The 18,251-nt window shown below is 38.5% G+C and overlaps 1 protein-coding gene across 2 annotated transcripts in view; it reads left to right on the top strand.

The window, feature by feature from the left end:
- DIRAS2 (DIRAS family GTPase 2) overlaps positions 1–17,900 on the top strand; it is a 157,990-nt gene extending 140,090 nt beyond the window's left edge. For both annotated transcript variants that reach the window (XM_060015098.1, XM_060015097.1), the window contains exon 2: positions 13,952–17,900. In XM_060015098.1, the coding sequence (XP_059871081.1) occupies positions 13,988–14,587 (600 nt within the window). In that variant the 5' untranslated portion in view covers positions 13,952–13,987 and the 3' untranslated portion in view covers positions 14,588–17,900. The remainder of the gene's footprint in view (positions 1–13,951) is intronic.
- The last annotated feature ends 351 nt before the right edge of the window (positions 17,901–18,251 follow it).

Here is an 18,251-nt window from a genome sequence, read left to right as displayed (position 1 = left end):
CGGCAAGATGACTAGTGAACCATCATGTAGTAGAAAATATTTTCATGGTGGTTCCTCATCTTCTTATAAATTATTGTAAGGAATCTACTACATCGTAAAGGTCTTATTTCTATATATTAAAAAATAAAATATCCAAATGCATGATATCCAGAAGCTCCTGCCTGCTTTTGGCTTCAGCTTCTTTGCTGCAAGAACTGACTGATGAACAATGCAATAAATTCATTTACCTCTGGTTCTGTCTATATAATGTCACCACATAGCCTCGTGTAATTTTTTATTTCACTTGACATTGCCAACCTATGAGTGGTTACTCTTACGTAGATTTTTCAAAACTTGATTTTGTTACTTTAAAGAGTTCATTGATCTCTTCTGGTACAATTTTCCTTGGTCAGCTCACAAAAATGTATTTCAACAGCAGATAATCAACATGCGCTAAAGTGTTTCTGATGTGTCTGGCTTGGGTTGGATAAAATAATGTGCTGGCAGGTGAAGTCCATGGGGTCCCTGCCTTAATGGCACTGATATTGAAGGGAGAGGGAGAGAGAAAACACAAATAAATACCAAGAGAGAAAAATCAAATAAATAGATACCGAGAGAAGAATAAGTATTTTATTATTGAAAGAGAATCATTCCAACAAATAATAGATGTGCTGAAGTGTGTTTGAAATATTTCTGCTTTGCTCTGTTTAGTAAATATCTCCCCTGTGGAAACTTCTAATATTGGTTCTTTACACCTTCAGCATTGTTTTCTAATTATCTTCATACAGGACTCTGAGAAAGGCATGCATTTTAGTTTGTCATCATGCATTTTGGTGTATTATTTTATATATTTTACTATGGCAGAAAAATAACTTTTTCCAATGACTTGTGGCATTTTGCCTTTCAATATTAATAATAAGATTCTAAGCATTTAAAAAAATCAAGTTTAGGGCTTCCCTGGTGGCGCAGTGGTTGAGAGTCCGCCTGCCGATGTAGGGGACATGGGCTCGTGCCCCGGTCCGGGAAGATCCCACATGCCGCGGAGCGGCTGGGCCCGTGAGCCATGGCCACTGGGCCTGCGCCGGAGCCTGTGCTCCGCAACGGGAGAGGCCACAGCAGTGAGAGGCCCACATACGGCAAAAAAAAAAAAAAAAAAAAAATCAAGTTTAGTTAAATTTTGTAACATACCGGATTAAGTATAATGTGTTAAACTTTGCTAAAAAAGGGTAGAGATTTGTTCTACAGTGGTGCAACCCAATAGATAAACAATGTGAGCCACATATGTAATTGTGTATTTTCTAGTAATCACATCTAAAATAATACACAACTGAAGTTAATTTAAATCATATGTTTTATTTTACCCAATATATATGAAATATCATTTCAACCTGTAATCAATATCAAACTTATGAATGAGATACTTAACATTCTTTTTTATACTAAGTGTTCAAAACCCAGTGCGGGACATCTCAATTCAGTCTAGCTGAGTTTCAAGTGGCTACAGTAGTGGACAATGCAGTCCTGTGGGCTTAGTTTTAGACGCAGTGGCTAAGAGTGATGTGTCACAGTACCATTGATCAGTATAAAATTAGGGCCTGGAAGTAGGTGCAAAATTTAATTGGTCTTCTCAAGAAATTAGACTTTTTTAGCCTGGTCGGATTGGATTAGATCCTTATTGCTATTACTGTGTAATGTGGATGACACAGGAGAAGGACTATCTGCTCTGCCAGTGCTGCTAATTGTGCTCACGTTATGAGTGTGGTTTTTAATTCATAGTTTTGTTTTTGCTAAAAGTATTTTACTTACGGCCATGTATTTTTATCGTAGTAAATATACATACATAAAATTTACCGTTTCAATTGTACGATTCAGGGGCATTGAGTACATTCACATTGTCGTACCACCATCCATCTCCAGAACTTTTCATCTTGCAAAACTGAAACTCTGCACCCATTAAACAATTAATCCCCATTCTCCCCTCCCCTCAGCCCCTGGTAAACCACCACTCTACTTTCAGTCTCTATGACCTTGACTACTCTAGGGGTATTTCATGTAAGTGGAATCATATGTTATTTGTTCTTCTGTGACTGGCTTATTTCACTTAGCATAATGTTCTCATGGTTCATCCATGTCGTAGCATGTGCCAGAATTTTCTTCCCTTTTAGGCTGAATAATATTCATTTGTGTGTATATACTGTATTTTGTTTATTCATCTGTTGATGGATGTTTAGGTTGCTTTGGCTGTTGTGAACAATGCTGCCAGGAGCATGGGTATGTAAATATCTCTTCACTTGTTTCAGTTGTATATCTATATAGCAATTATATATCTGTTTTAACTATTTTGAGTATATACCCACAAGAGGATTGCTGGATCATATGGTAATTCTTTGTTGAAGTTTTCCCACAGTGGATGCACTGGTTTAGATTCCTAGTCGAATTGCACAAGGATTCGAATTTCTCCACATCTTCCCTAACATTGTTATTTTCTGTTTGTGTTTTGTTTTGATTTTTGATAGTAGCCATTCTGGTGGGTGTGAGGTGATATCTAATTGTGGTTTTGATCTGCTTTTCCCTGATACCTAGTGATGCTAAGCATCTTTTCATGTGTTTATTGGCCATTTGTATATTTTCCTTGGAGAATATTCAAATTCTTTATCCATTTTTTAATTGTTTTTTCTTTTTACTATTCAGTTTTAAGTGTTCTCTATATATTCTGGATATGAGATTCTTATCAGGTATATGATACACTTTCTCCCATTATGCAGGTTCTCTTTTAACTTTCCTGACACTGTCCTTTGTTGCACAAAAGTTTCTAATTTTGATCAAGTCCAATTTATCAATTCATAACAAATCCCAAGGGGTGCCAAATAGCCAAAACAATCTTAAAAAAGAACAAAGTTCAGGCTTCATACTTACAGATTTCAAAACTTATTATAAAGATACTGTAGACAAAATTGTGTGGTACTGGCATAGGAATAGACATAGAGACAATGGAATAAATTTAAGAGTCCAGAAATAAGCCTAATTTACATTTACGGTTAATTGAGTTTTGATAAGGGGATCAAGACCATTCAATGGGGAAAGAATTGTCTCGTTAACAAATAGTGCTGGAACACTGGATGTTCACAGGTAAATGAATGAAGTTGGATCCCCTCACACCATATTCAAAAATTAACTCAAAATGGATCAATGGCCTAAATATAAAAACTAAAACCATAAAACTCTTAGAAGAAAATGTAGAGGTACATCTTCATGATGGCAATGGATTCTTAGATATAACGCCAAAAGCATGAGTAACAAACTAGTTCATGATTGTGTGAAGGAATCTTTTTTATCCACCTGCCAATTTTGTAAACTTTCATTTGGCTAAAACTAGAAATCTACCTAACCAAGTACACGTATAGAATCATGTTCCAATAGGTTGACAGTGAAGGAAGGGCCCCAGGCTGCACACAGCAGCACCTTAAGTCATCACCCCTGGCTTTGAACAATTTCTTCTTCTTGCTGGGAGAGCTTCCATCCTCCAGTTGTCTTCATCTTTTGGTGTTTATTTCCCCCCATGGTTATCATGCTGCATTGGGCATTCAGGGTCAAACTCGGTAACTGATCCTTTGACTAGGACAATACTCTTTTTAATCCACATAGTTTACCTTTTTACTCTCTTACCCACATAGAAAAGAAATAAGCAGAAAGTGGCCCAAACATAGGCTCTTGGCAGTCTGCAAAATGTCACTAAGTGCATTTTATTGGGCTGTTTGGGCTTCTTGGCCGTCATATTTTCCCCAAGTGGAATAGTTTTAGACAAACATCAGTGAACTGTATTTCTGTGCCTAAGCTGTGGGCTTATTTACCTCTCAGTAATGAAACTCTTAAAGAAAAATTTATTCTACCCCCTTCCATTCCAAGAAATGTTACAAGTTCTCTATTTCATTGTTGCAGATATTAGGAGTCTTGTGATGAGTGCCTAAGGATTCCCCCCATGTATGGGATGGGGGCTCCATTATCTGGGTGCAGACGTGTCACCTGCTTTAGCACCTGCACTAATATTGCTAGGGTGGGTGTCTCCATAACACTATGAAACAAGATTCCTGAAAAAAGGATTCTGCTTCTCTGGAGAAGGATGAGCCATGGATATTTAACTCTTCTTTATAATCAGGCAGGCATTTCTCACTAATAAATCTCTCATTTTTTATGTTCAGCTAAGGTAGTAAGATGGATCCTTAATTAAATTTAAGATTCTAAAAATACGTCAAAGTACACTCTCTTACCTAGAGAATGTAAGTTCTGTTAAAAATTGTTAATTTCTTTTTGTTATATTTATTTATGCTGTAGTATCAGCAATAGTCCTTATTTTTACTTAAATGACCCATTTGCCTTTTATTAGTAGTAGTTTTAAATATAGGCTCTCAAGTACCAACTTTAAATATGGAATTTGCTTAAAGGTAATAAAGTTTAAATGTTGTAATGAAGACAAATCTACTTGAGGAGAAAGCATTGTGGAAAACCAAGGCAAAAACTGAGCAGTTATAGCCTGTATAAACTTCAGGAAATGAAGGTACCCTTGATCTCAGACTGTTAATGGGACTTTTTGGCAGGATAGTATACTAAATTGTCCGGCTTTTCCAAAGGCTGACAGCTGAATTCTTGTAATCTATGATTTTTCTCTGGTTTCAACTGTTTTTTTTTTTTTTTTCCTGCATTTGTCATTGATTTTTTTTAATTGAAGTATATAGCTGATTTACAATGTTGTGCCAATCTCTGCTGTACAGCAAAGTGACTCAGTTATACACATATATTTTTTTTTTTACTATTCTTTTCCATTATGATTTATCCCAGGAGATTGGATATAAGACCCTGTGCTATACAATAGCACCTCGTTGTTTCAATTATTTGTTTTTTGAAGCAGGCTTAATTCAGGGTATAATGCAGATAAAGATGGTGGTTTTACCTGAGCTGCTGCTGCTTCTTTGTTCTTCCTTTTTTATTTTTAATCTCATGCACGTGAATTTAATGTGTCTTCCAAAGGATACTTGAATAGGCAACTTTTGTGACTCAGGAAATCAAGGTCCATTTTCCCTACAATCCTAGGTGGGCCTAGGATAAGCCTCTGATAATTCTGCACCCAATTACAATGTGGAGGAGGTTTCCCCACACATCCAACGATTCTTCAGACACCAGCTGGATGTCCTTCCATTTGACTGAATTCTGACACTATCACCCAGATATAGCATCAGCCTCCAAAGGTTGAGGGCTCACCTACAAGACTGTTCCCTGCTTCAGATGCCACTTGCCGAGTCCAGGTTGTTACCAACTAGCTGTAAATCAGAGGTTCCTGCTAGCCCCTCCTTAGGTTTGATTAATCTCCTAAAGTGGCTCACAGAACTCAGGAAAACATTTTACTGACTAGATTACTGGTTTATGATAAAAGGATACAACTCAGGAACAGCCAGATGAAAGAGGTGTATAGGGAAGGTATGGGGAAAGGGCACAGAGCTTCCATGCCCTCTCTAGGTGCACCATTCTCCCCATGGCTCCATGTGTTCACCAACCTGGAAGCTCCCCTAATCCTGTCCTTTTGAGTTTTTGTGGAGGCTTCATTACACAGGTATGATTGATTAAATCATTGGCCATTGGCTACTGATTCAACCTCCAGGCTCTCTCCTCCCCTTCTCCTCCCAGGAGGTGGGAGGTGGGGCTGAAAGTTGGTTAGTTATCCTGGCAACCAAACCCTAGTCTTTAAGTACTTTCCCAAAGTCACCTTATTAACCTCAACCCAGGTGATGGAAAGGGGCTTGTTATGAATAACAAAACACTCATATTACACCTTTATGGTTCTGAAGTGTTTTTAGGAGCTAAGGACAAGAGGCCAAATATTTTAACAAAAGATGCTCCCACTGCTCTTACCACTCATGAAATTCCAAGAGTTTTGGGAGCTGTAAGCCAGGAACCATAGACAAAGACCAAATATATATATGAGAAATACATTTTGGTCGTCTGAATGACCAAATATATACTTCTTATAAATCAAAATATTGCATCTCTAACCTGATTTTCAGTATTTAAAATGTCTCATTTTTGAATCTTTATTATAAGACACACATTTTTATATTTTATGATATTTTGGGATGGATAGTTTACTGCCTTTCCTTGATACTTTCCTTCATTTGTCTGTTTATGTATATGCTTTTTAGAAGTGTAAGGGACTGTAGAGACAGTTTAGTCCAGACAAGTTCAAGAAAAGGAAAGTAGCAGGGTATATGTAAAGTCATTCCAGACAACCTTCCTATATAGGGACTAGGCTGTTGGTGAACATATCTGCGCATCAAGAGAACGCACTCTAGCTGCCTTTCCCAGCCAATATGATTCTTCTTTAAATCAGTGGGCTACAAGAGACCAACAGACATATGGTGAAGCCAACCATATGAAAGAGAAGGAACACAATGAAGAAATGGAACTAGAGGTATCTCAGATAAGAATAGCAGCAACAAATCTCAATTAGCATTCTTATTGAAATTCTGCATCGTATCACCTTTCCTGAGATAACAAAGTGCTTCTCTAAAAAAGAAAAATATCAGAGTACAAGAAAGTTTATTGGCAACATAAGGAAAAGATTTTGAGAAATCAAGAACAGGTATACTTGGTCCATCCTGTAATACAAGTTTCAGAAAGAGGAAAAAGATATAGGGCTTGGGATGATGTAATTTTAAAAAGAAAAAGAAAAATTTCCCAAGCTGCAGAAAGGGTTATGTTTTTAACCATCTACTTCACCCCCCCGCCCCCACAAAAAACCCACCATAGTTAAAAAGCAGTTCTAGATATATCCTAGTGAAATGTCATGACTCCCAGAATAAAGAGAATATCCTAACCCTGCCAGAGAAGGGAAAAATACAACTTTGCTACAAAGGAAAGAATATCGTACTGGCTTTGGATTTCATGTCAGTAACCATGGATGATAAAATTAAATAATTTTTAAAATCTGAAGAAAAAAGAATTTGACCTTAGTTTGACTGCAGAATTCTATCAATCAAGTGAGGGCATGAGCTCAGAAATTTTAACATCATCTAAAAGAAGTTATCAGTAATGTTTATACCAAAGCGTAAAATGAGTCCAAGGAAGGTGATAAATTGAAATACAAAAGTTGTATTACTTAAGCAAAAAACAAACAAAAAAGCTAGAAAAAGTAAGACTCCAGTGTTGCTGACACAGAAAATTATGCAATCAGCAAAGTTTAATGAAAATAACCTTTCCCTCTCAGTGGGTCCAGTCCTGTCTACTTCTGCAATGAAAAATCTTTACAAAGTCCTTTTAATGCTGTTTATTGATAGGGTTTAGAAACAACCTGTAGAAGAACCACAGAAGACAATTTAAATTTTGAAACTAATTGCAAATATTATATCTGGAAAACACAAATACTGGTATGTACTTTAAAAACAGAGTATACCTAACAAAATTAGGCAATGGAGGAAGGTAATAGTGCTAATTTCATAGAGAGAGATGTTCCAAAGTCAGTAAGTCAAGACATTAAGATCTATTATTCAAGCAATGAGTGCATTATTTAAAATTTAACTGTGAACACCAGGAAACAACTGAGTTTCCATTCTTTTTAACAGTGGGTATCTCTGGAAAGAGAGACTAGGGCTGCCGAAGGAAGGGGTCTGGGTGTGGATAAAGGAGTATTTTACAATTTTGTTTATTCTTTTTTTTAACCAAGTACATGCATTATATCATTATTTTTAAATTTATTTGTTTTTAAAGTTTTTAAGCTGAACAGCAGGGTTGGTCTGGGAAGGTTTAATTGGGACTTCCTCTGCCATCACCTACCCTTCCTTCTCTCCCTGAAGACCAACCTTCTGTGTGTGCATCCTGAATCCCAGGGGCTCCTGTTTTTTTCCACATTTGCTCCATCAGATATCCATCAGCAGACCCATACGGATACTCTTTCCCACCCATCTAACCCTTACCTTAACCTTTGCCAATTGTCCCTTCTCCTTTCCTTAATCTCCAAATTTCCTTAAAGAGAAATCTACACTTCTTGTCTTTGTAGCTGTCTCATCTCGTCACTCTCATACCCAATGCAGAATGACTTGTACTCCCCAACACCACTTAACTGAAACTTTGCCAATCTTCCTTTACTTCTGTGCGGCTGAGCCACACTGACTCCATTTTGTCAGCTCCATCTTAGTTCTGCAATCCTACCCCTTCTCTTCTCTGCATGACTGAGCTTTTGCCTAACCCACAAAGAATACATCCAAGCCAGATAAATTTCCTATCAACTTCTACCCTTGCCTTCATCTGATATGAAAACTGGAAGAGTGCCTTTGCTGGCACAGATGTTCATGAGACCCCCGCTGGGGAGGAAAAATTCCCGGTTCCTGACAGGTACAGACGTGCTTCTCACTTGGTAGTCAGATTCTATATTTCACTTTGGCCCCTTTAAATTCCCCTGTACCCCTCTCAGCAGGGTGGAGTGCAGCTGTGAATGCTTCTGGATTGCTGTCTGCCTGATCCAACCTGTATGTAAGTTCACTTCAATAAACTTCATAATTCTACTTTATGGAGTTGCCTGCTTCATTTTTCAGTCTCGAAGTTCCTTCTCAGTTTGGGGAATGTTATTCAATATCCCTATCTTTGAACAACTTCCTAGTCTCCAAAATCAAAGCCTTACTTTCTAGGTCTATCATACTTGAACTCTAACAATAGTATTTCTTTAACTGGGGTCTGAGAATGAATCCTATTAGATTTCCCAGTTTTTAAAAAAAATTGTGATTTTATTTCCATGATAATTTTAAAAGAATAAAATCATTCAGAATAATCTGTATAACCACCTTATAACAGTGTAGTGTTAACATCTTTGTAACCACCACCCATGTGAAAATATGCACATTTCTAGCGCCCAGCAGGCTGCCTAGCACATCTCAACTGTCAGATTCAACCAGGTTGTTGCATGTATTATTCTTTGTATTGTTCTTTGTGTTGCTTTTTCTTATGGTATGAATAAGTTAATTCAGTGTATTTCTTTTTATAGTATGAATATTCCATTCTTTGCTTATCATTTCTACTGTGAAGATGTGTGTTGTTTCCATCATCTGGCTATTAGGAATAAAGCCGAGCCTGTTAACGTTTAGCACATTATTTCTCGCACCGAATCAGTTTCAGAATCAGTAGACAATGTTATCACATACAGTGGAATGCTGCCCTATACAATGTCTTTTTTAAAACTACAGCTTTATTGAGATATAATTCACCCAATTAAAGTATACGCTTTAGTAGTTTTTGGTATATTCACAGGGTCATGCAGTCATTACCACAGTCAGTTTTAGAATGTTTCATCACTCAAAAGGAAATTCTGTCCAGTCACTTCCCATTTCTCCCCAATGCCCATGTCACCCCAACCCTAGGCGATCACAAATATCCTTTCTCTGTCTATAAATCTGCAATTCTGCATGCCTCATATGAATGGAATCATACAATATGTGTGGTCTTTTGTTACTGGCTTCTTTCATTTAGCATCATATTTTCAAGGCTCAACCATGCTGTAGTGTGTATCAGTACTCCATATCTATTTATTCTTGAATAATATTTCATTGAATGGATCTACCACATTTTACTTATCCCTTCATTAGTTGGTGAACATTTGGGTTTTTTCCACTTTTTGGCTATTATGAATAATGTTGCTATGAATATTCACATACAATTTTTTGTGCGGCTATGTTTTCATTTCCCATGGGTATAGAATTATGGAAAACACTGGGCCTTATGGTAATTCTGTTTAAGCTTTTGAGGAAGTGATAGAATGTTTTCCAAAGCAGCTATACCACTTTACATTGAAACCAGCAATGCACAGGGGTTCCAATTTCTCTACAACATTGCTAACATTTGTTATTTTCTGTTTTTGTTTTTTTTTAATTTGTGATTTTGTTAAAGTCTTCCAAGTGGCAGTGAAGTGGTATTTCATTGTGGTTTGATTTGCATTTCCCTAATAATTAGTAACAGTAATGTTGAGTATCTTTTCAAGTGCTTATTGTCCATTGGTATAGCTTCTTTAGAGAAATGTCTATTCAAGTGCTTTGTTCATTTTTAGTTTTTGGGTTTTCCTTGCTGTTATTGAATGACAGGAGTTTATTATATGTTCTGGAATTAATCACTTGTAAGATATATGATTTGTAGAAATTTTCTCCCTTTCTCTGGGTTGCCTATTACTTTCTTGAAATCAAATTTACCTATTTTTAATCTTGTTCATGCTTTTGATATCACATCTAAGAAACCATTGCCAAATCAAAGATCACAAATTTATGCCTATATTTTCTTTTAAGAGTTTTATAGTTTTTGGTCTTACATTTAGGTCTTTGATCCATTTTGAGTTAATTTTTGTATATGGTATAAGGGAGGGATCCAATTTCATTCCTTTGTATGTGAATATCAGTTGTCCAGCATCATTTGTTGAAAAGACTATTCTTTCTCTATTGAATTTTCTGACATCCTTCTCAAAAATAAGTTGACTGTAAAAGTCAGAGTTTATTTCTCAACTCTGAAGATTTTCATTCATATATTTGTCTATCCTGTGCCAATCTCACACTGTCTTGATTATTGTAGCTTTGTAGTGAGTTTGAAATCATGAAGTATGTGTTCTCCAACTTTGTTCTTTTTTTCTTTCAGTCAACATTGGTTTGACTATTCTGGGTCTCTTGAATTTTCCTGTGAATATTGGGATCAGCTTGTTAATTTCTGTAAAGTAGTCAGTTGGAATTTTCTTAGGGATTGCACTGAATGTGTAGGTGATTCAGGGACTATTGCTATCTTAACAAAATTAAGTCCTCTGATACATAAACATGGATGTCTTTCCACTAATGTAGGTCTTCAATTTCTTTCAACAATATTTTGTAACTTTCAGAGTATACATTTTGTACTTCTTTGTTAAGATTATTCCTAAGTATCTTATTCTTTTTCATGACATTGTAAATGGAATTAGTTTCTTAATTTTAGATTGTTCATTTCAAGTGTGTAGAAATACAATTAATTTTTAAATGGGTATTATATTCTGAAAACTTGTTGAACTATTTTATTAGTTCTAATAGTTTTAGTGGAGTCCCTAGGATATTCTATCTACAAAGTCATGCCACCTGCAATATAGTTTTGTTTCATTCTTTTCCAATCTGGATGGTTTTATTTCATTTGCTTGCCTAATTCTCCTGGTTAAAACCTGCAGCAAAATGTTGAATAGAAGCTGTAAGAGTGGAAACTCTTTTTCCTAATCCTAGGGAGAAAGCATTCAATCTTTTACCATTAAGTATTGTGTTAGTTTGGTATTTTTCATTATATGCCCATTTTCTGGTTGAGGAAGTTCCCTTTCATTGCTGGCTTAAGTGTTTTTGTTTTAACATAATGGAGTGCTGAATTTTGTCAATTTTTTGTATCTACTGAGGTATCATGGTTTTTGTCCTTTATTGATATGGTGTGTTACGTTATATACATGTTTTATATATATATATGTGTGTGTATATATATATATATATATATATATATATATGTATAGATATGAAACCAACTTTGCATTGCTGGCATAAATTCTACTTGGTTATGATGTATAATCTTTCTGTATATTGATGGATTCAATTTGTTAGTATTTTGTTGATTTTTATATCTATATTCATAAGAGAAATGGGTCTGTAGTTTTCTCATGACATCTTTGTCTGGTATTGGTATCAGGGTAATATTGGATTCAGAAAGATTAAGCAGTGTTTCCTCCTATTAAGTTTTTGGGAAGACTGTGAAGAATTGGTATTAATTCTTCTTTAAATGTTTGTTGGAGTTCACCAGTGAAGCCATCTGGACCTGGGCATTTTCTTTCTAGATAGTTTTTTGATTACTATTCAATTAAAGTTCTATTCATATTTTTGATTTCTTCTTGTGTCTACTTGAGTAGTTTCCATCTGTTTCATCTGAGAAATCTAACTTGTTGGCTTACAGTTGGTCATGCCCTTGTAATCTTCATTTCTGCAAGATCAGTAATGTTTCCTCTTTCATTCCTGATTTTAATAATTTGAGTCTTTTCACTGTTTTGTTTGTTCAGTCTAGTGCAAAAATTAATTTTGTTGATATTTTCAAAAAAACAGATTTTGGTTCTATTAATTTTTTCTGTTGGTTTTCTATTCTTTATTACTTTCCACTGTTATCTAATCTTTCATTTTTCTTCCTTTGGGTTCAGTTTGTTCTTTTTTTAAAAAAATTGTAACCATTTAAAACATCAAAGTATAGTTAATTTACAATGTTGTGTTAGTTTCAGGTGTCCAGCAAAGAGAATCAGTTATACATACATACATATATATGTATATACATATAGATGCTTCTTCGGTTTTTTGCAAGGTTAGGGATACCAAGTGCACACAGAACAGCTGAGTATTTATTTGAGCAGATTTGCAGTCAGATGTACATGGTGAACTCAGAAAAAAATCAGGAGATGAGATGCCACAGTCCTGGGCTTTGATCTGATCTGTCTGCCAGTAGACATTAGCTGCACATACCCATTTCCTTCCATGGCTAATTATATTTAATTTTTACTGGTCTCTGAGAATGACTTTGAGCAATGCCTTTTATTACTGTCCCTTGGTTACTCTAAGATTAGAAAAGTGAAAGTCAGCACAATGTTGCCTGGAGAAAATGGGTTCCATGCTTCGCATTACCGTATTACGTGTCTACTTTGTTTTAAAAATGTTGGCTGTTTTCTTGACTGTCTACTTTTTTGCATGTCATATGTCCTTTCTTACCAAAGAAGGAACAGGATGAAAGATGTTTGATAATCTGTAGGTCAGGAAACGGGTGATGTTTGTGATGAAGGGAAACCCCATTCTACTCCATTTTAATGACCATTAATAGTGGTTTATATCACTGTCTTAGTAACACTTGACTTCTTATAATTCTTAAAAATAGAGCACCCATAATCATTTTAAATTTGATCAATAAAAGGACCCTCCAAGCTTCTTAGTTAACTGTCAACTTCTACTGCTAAATGAGAGTCCACACCATGGCCTGAGTAGTGCCCAGGCCCCTGTGACCAGCTCTCTGTCCAGCAACCTGTGGGACAGCAGCCTGTGGGACAGAGATACTGCAGTTTGCATCCCTGCCTCACCTCTCGCTGGCTGTGTGAAGTCGGGGACATTACATTCCCCTATTCCTTCTGTGTTTCCTCATTTCACAACAGGGATAATGACACCAGTTCTGCAGGCTGGTGAGGATTTCATGAGTTAACATAAACACTGAGTAAAAATTGCATTCTCCTCGCCTTTAACCCCCTCCTTGTACTTTTAAAAAATTACATATTATGACCAGTGTATTGGGTGTTCACAGTACTTCAGGTTAAATAGTAAAGATCTGCTGTGATTGTGATTGTGATTGTGTGTGTGTGTGTGTGTGTGTGTGTGTGTGTGTGTGTATGTTGGGGCTTGGTTACCCCTCCTTGTACTTTTAAAAAATTACATATTATGACCAGTGTATTGGGTGTTCACAGTACTTCAGGTTAAATAGTAAAGATCTGCTGTGATTGTGATTGTGATTGTGTGTGTGTGTGTGTGTGTGTGTGTGTGTGTGTGTATGTTGGGGCTTGGTTAATTTCCATCTCCCCATTACCTTTCCTGGATTCTGCTTCCCTTGGGCTGACTTGGCATCTTTTCCCTGAGCACAGGGTGATGTGAGAGCAAAGCTGCTCAGAACCATGGTCCAATAAGGAGGAATAGACTGGCTCCAGTTAGCCACTCAGTAGATCAATAGCCCTGTTGAAAACTGGGGATTAGCTATAATTATTGGATTTAGAATTACAGAATTATAAAATGAAATTTGAATTGTTCTTGTGTTGGGAAAGTGAAAGCAAACTGTACCATTTCAATTTTGTTTTAAGCTATCAAGAGAGGGTAAAGCAACCTTTTCCTAGATTTTTCTTTTACTAATTCTCTCAAACAACATCTGGTTCCTTTGCTAGGTGCTTCCTAGTTGATCGTTGGAGCCCTCAAGCAACATGCCAGAGCAGAGCAATGATTACCGGGTGGCCGTGTTCGGCGCAGGTGGTGTTGGCAAGAGCTCTCTGGTCTTGCGGTTTGTGAAAGGTACATTCCGGGAGAGCTACATCCCCACTGTGGAAGACACCTACCGGCAGGTCATCAGCTGTGACAAGAGCATCTGCACCCTGCAGATCACGGACACCACAGGCAGCCACCAGTTCCCTGCCATGCAGCGGCTGTCCATCTCCAAAGGGCATGCCTTCATTCTGGTCTACTCTATCACCAGCCGGCAGTCCTTGGAGGAGCTCAAACCCATCTATGAACAAATCTGTGAGATCAAAGGGGATGTGGAGAGCATCCCCATCATGCTTGTGGGGAACAAGTGTGACGAGAGCCCGAACCGCGAGGTGGAGAGCAGCGAGGCTGAGGTGCTGGCCCGCAAGTGGAAGTGCGCCTTCATGGAGACCTCGGCTAAGCTCAACCACAATGTGAAGGAGCTCTTCCAGGAGCTGCTCAACCTGGAGAAGCGCAGGACCGTGAGCCTCCAGATCGATGGGAAAAAGAGCAAGCAGCAGAAGAGGAAAGAAAAGCTCAAGGGCAAGTGCGTGATCATGTGAACTCCCTCCCGTGGGAGCAGCAATTGTGTGTCTCCCTCTCCTCCCCTCCCCCTCCACGTGAAACCCACAGTCGTAAGGGTAGCATGTCAGATGCCCACGTGTTAAATATTGCATTTGGACCGAGATGTGCGCTGTTGTCCTCAGAGGGCATTTTACACTACCACCGATAAGCACCCCCTCTCCAGAATCAGGGAATCTGACAAATGCTTAAAATGAAAACTAACATGCTCAGCATCGCAGGGAACCGAATGGGGTGCCGGACATTTCTGGAGGCATCGTTCGCCATTAGGAGGCATGAGGGCTTGTGCCCTCAGAAGCAGCGTGTGCCGTTAGGGGGACATACTATCTGCATACATGTGAGAGTATGTTAACCCAGAGCTGCAAGCACCACCCCCAGACCAGGCATCCCCTCTGCTCAGAAGCCAGTGACAACCCTTTGGGAGGGGAGGGGTGGGAAGAGGTGAGAAGACCAGGCCAAAGTTGTTCGGTCCCATGGTTCTTTTACTGAATTAAAATAACACAGCCTCTCTACCCGCCAGAGGATGTTCACTGTCAGTTCCCAGCTGACCTGTGAGCCTTGCCACTCTGAGGGGAGGTCCTCACCTCACTAAGTCTAGTTATTAGCAGGTATCATTTTAGCCTTTTAGGGTATTTCTTTTCACATACAATGATGAATTCACTAAGAGTGTGCCGCTCTGTCAGAAATTCTTCAATTTCCGTTTAAAATGTTTGCGTAAGGATATCGTGGACAATACTAAAACATTGCAATAACGCTCCTGTGTGTTATATTGTGAGAGTTTTAGAAATGTGAAGTTTCCTTCCTTTGACCCATGAGGGGTATAACTCTTCCAGCCCTCAGATTTTAAATAAAAGCAATTAAAGTAGCTATTTTTTAGACATTTTTGTCCTCCAACATGATTTTCTTCTTTTCAATAACTCGATCTGTATCCAACTGGGTAACAGCCAACAAAGGCCATCCGAAGACCAAAAGCCACATCCATTTTCTAACAGACACGGACATGTCTGTGCCATACTTTGCATCTTAATGAAATACGTTGAAACAAAGGTTGTTCACTGTGTTTTTGATGATTATCTATAACGAGTATATTCCTGGGAAATGCATTCAAGTAATAGATTATCGTGCATGTTCCATTAGAAATGTCTTCTAAGAGCTGTTCAATGCAGGGTTCACTCTGGAAATGATTATCTTTTCCTCCTAATGATCTCGTGTGCATCCTCAATTCTTCAAACCAAATTACGGCCACTGCTGATTCCTGCATGCTAGGTGGAAATGGGTCCAGCAGGCTCCGTCACAGGCCGGGCATAGCCCACTCAGCTTATTCTTCTGCCGTCCTCAAGGCTGCTTTGGCTCTGCTTCCTGAAAATTCCCACTGACAGAGCCTGTAAATTCTCCTGTTTGTTCCAGTCTGCATCCCACTCGGGCCTCCTCTGGAATTTTCCCTTTCAGCACACCTTCCTGTTGCCTGCCTGGCAGGCAGAGAGAGTGATGCCCTCAGGATCATGTAAGGGGAGCTTCTCGGCTTCTGGGCAGCAGCGCCCAGCTGGGGCAGGATGGTCAAGTTCGGACGTTTGCACATACCCTTCTCTCCTGCACTTGCTGTGTCTTTCCTGTGCCTCCTGCTACAGCAACTATTGGGCAGTTCTGTGCTCTCAGCAGATCCTAAATTAACCTTTTTCTGCTTAAATTTTCTTGGCTTCATCTCATCCCCTCTCCTCTGCTAATAACTCGTCCTTGTGATGTATTTAGTGTGTGGGAGGTAGTTTGAGAACCATTGGCTCCATGGTCAGCCCACCTCTCTGGCCTCCTAGAACAGAACTTGGACAGGGAGGGTACAGAAGTGGCCTGGGTGCCACCAAATCCCTCTCCAAGTCCCAATGGACACACCTTCTGATGGGCTCCTTCTGTTCCAAGTGGCTGTTCCACAGCCTTCACAGTGAGATCTCATTGGTGTGTTTTCTAGAACATTTGCTTTTCAACTTGTCCCTACCTTTTTTTTTTTCTATTTCTATTCTCAGAGAGATGTCATCCATTTGTAGTCTGAATATGGGTTAAGTGGAAGAAGAAACAGGACTTCATGGCCAAAATGAACTTTAGAGATCTTGGGTGGGTTAAACTAATGGTAAAATGTGATGTCTGCCACAGGCTGTAATGTCCATAAGGCTCCCAGTGTGTGGGCTCCCTGTCACTGCCCCATTCTTCCTAATCCAAGTTAGAAATTCATTTAGCCCTCTCAAGGCAGTGTCTACATTTTTAAGTGTTTATAGCTTGATCAATATGAGAAGCTTGTAATTATTGAAAATCTGATCTCATTCAGGACACATTTTCTTCCTTTGTATTTTGCCTGTGAGTTTATTGGAAGGCCATTGATGCTTCAATCATGGGTCTTTATTCTGAGATCATTTTTTATGAACTACACTGAGGATATAGATGATTATCTCAAAATAATATTTTCGGAGCTCCCCAATGGACATTCAGGAGGAGTTAGTCCCACTGAACCAGATGTTTTTAGCATTTATGTGGGCCAGTCCCCGAATAAGTAGTTGTGGTTCTTGAGGACACGTCCTGCATTGCATATGGACACAGAAGGTTTTGACCTTGCCACAGTAAGTTACAAAACTCAAAATATTGCTTTGAAGATGGCACTCCGGGAATAAGCTTGGGGCTCCATGGATCCCGTTTGTCCCTGCCAATCCCTCTTCCATCTGGTGACAAGCCATGGGCGTGCCCTGGGCATGCATGCAATACAGCAAGACCAACACAAGAGCAATATTGAATTGTTCATTAGATCTAAAATTATATATATATAAAATATATATAATTTATCTTCCTGCATTTTGAAGTATAAAGTAGTACATTGTACATATCTGTAAGCTAGTATATTTGTTTCACCATTTGTAATATTTAAGAAATGCTCTCTTTATAGAACAGAAGTATTAAATATCCCCCAAAAATGCTCTGTGATACTTAATTTTTTTTTCAAAATTTGTAATGTGTTGCTCCTACATAAGCTCTCTGGAAATGTCCATAACTAATGGGACACATGTAAACCCTCAAAGATCCATCCTGGAATTCAGTGCCCCACAAAGACAGTGTGTGGACAGAACATTTACAGAGCATGACTTTTATACATGTGGGATAGCAATGTGTATATTTATATTTAAGGTGTATTTACTGTTACAATTCCATTATCTATTTTATTTACAGTTGTAAAAATCATTCTTGCATACAAGTTTCTAGTTGCCAGTGATATTCTGAAAATAAGAATATTAAAATAAAGCTTCGGTTCTGACACACGGCTGGAAGGTGGTGGTATTTCTTACTCTTCAGGGCATAGCGGGTCTGTGGTGGTCTCGCCTTAGTTCTTCTGCAGCTGCTTTCTTGCACCTGTTGACCACATAGGAGATTGTCAGGCCCTGCAGGTCTGGGGTCAGCAACCGCAGCTGCCCTGCGGTGTTCGAAGGAAATTTCCTCACTGTTTGTCGCTGGGCTGACATGATGCTACGGGCAGAGTGAGGTGAGAGGGAAGGAGTAGGGTCAGGGCCCCTCCTTGGCTTAGAATAGGAGTAGTGAAGTGGAGAAAAACTCCTCTTTAATCCTGTTTCCCCCAAATCTCCTGGCCTCCTCAGGAAAGCCAGGCTGTTA

The sequence above is a fragment of the Delphinus delphis genome, chromosome 6, assembly GCF_949987515.2.
Source record: "Delphinus delphis chromosome 6, mDelDel1.2, whole genome shotgun sequence".
Taxonomy (NCBI): Eukaryota; Metazoa; Chordata; class Mammalia; order Artiodactyla; family Delphinidae; genus Delphinus; species Delphinus delphis.
The sequence above is the reverse complement of the archived record's forward strand: the minus strand, read 5'-3'. Positions and strand labels throughout refer to the sequence as shown.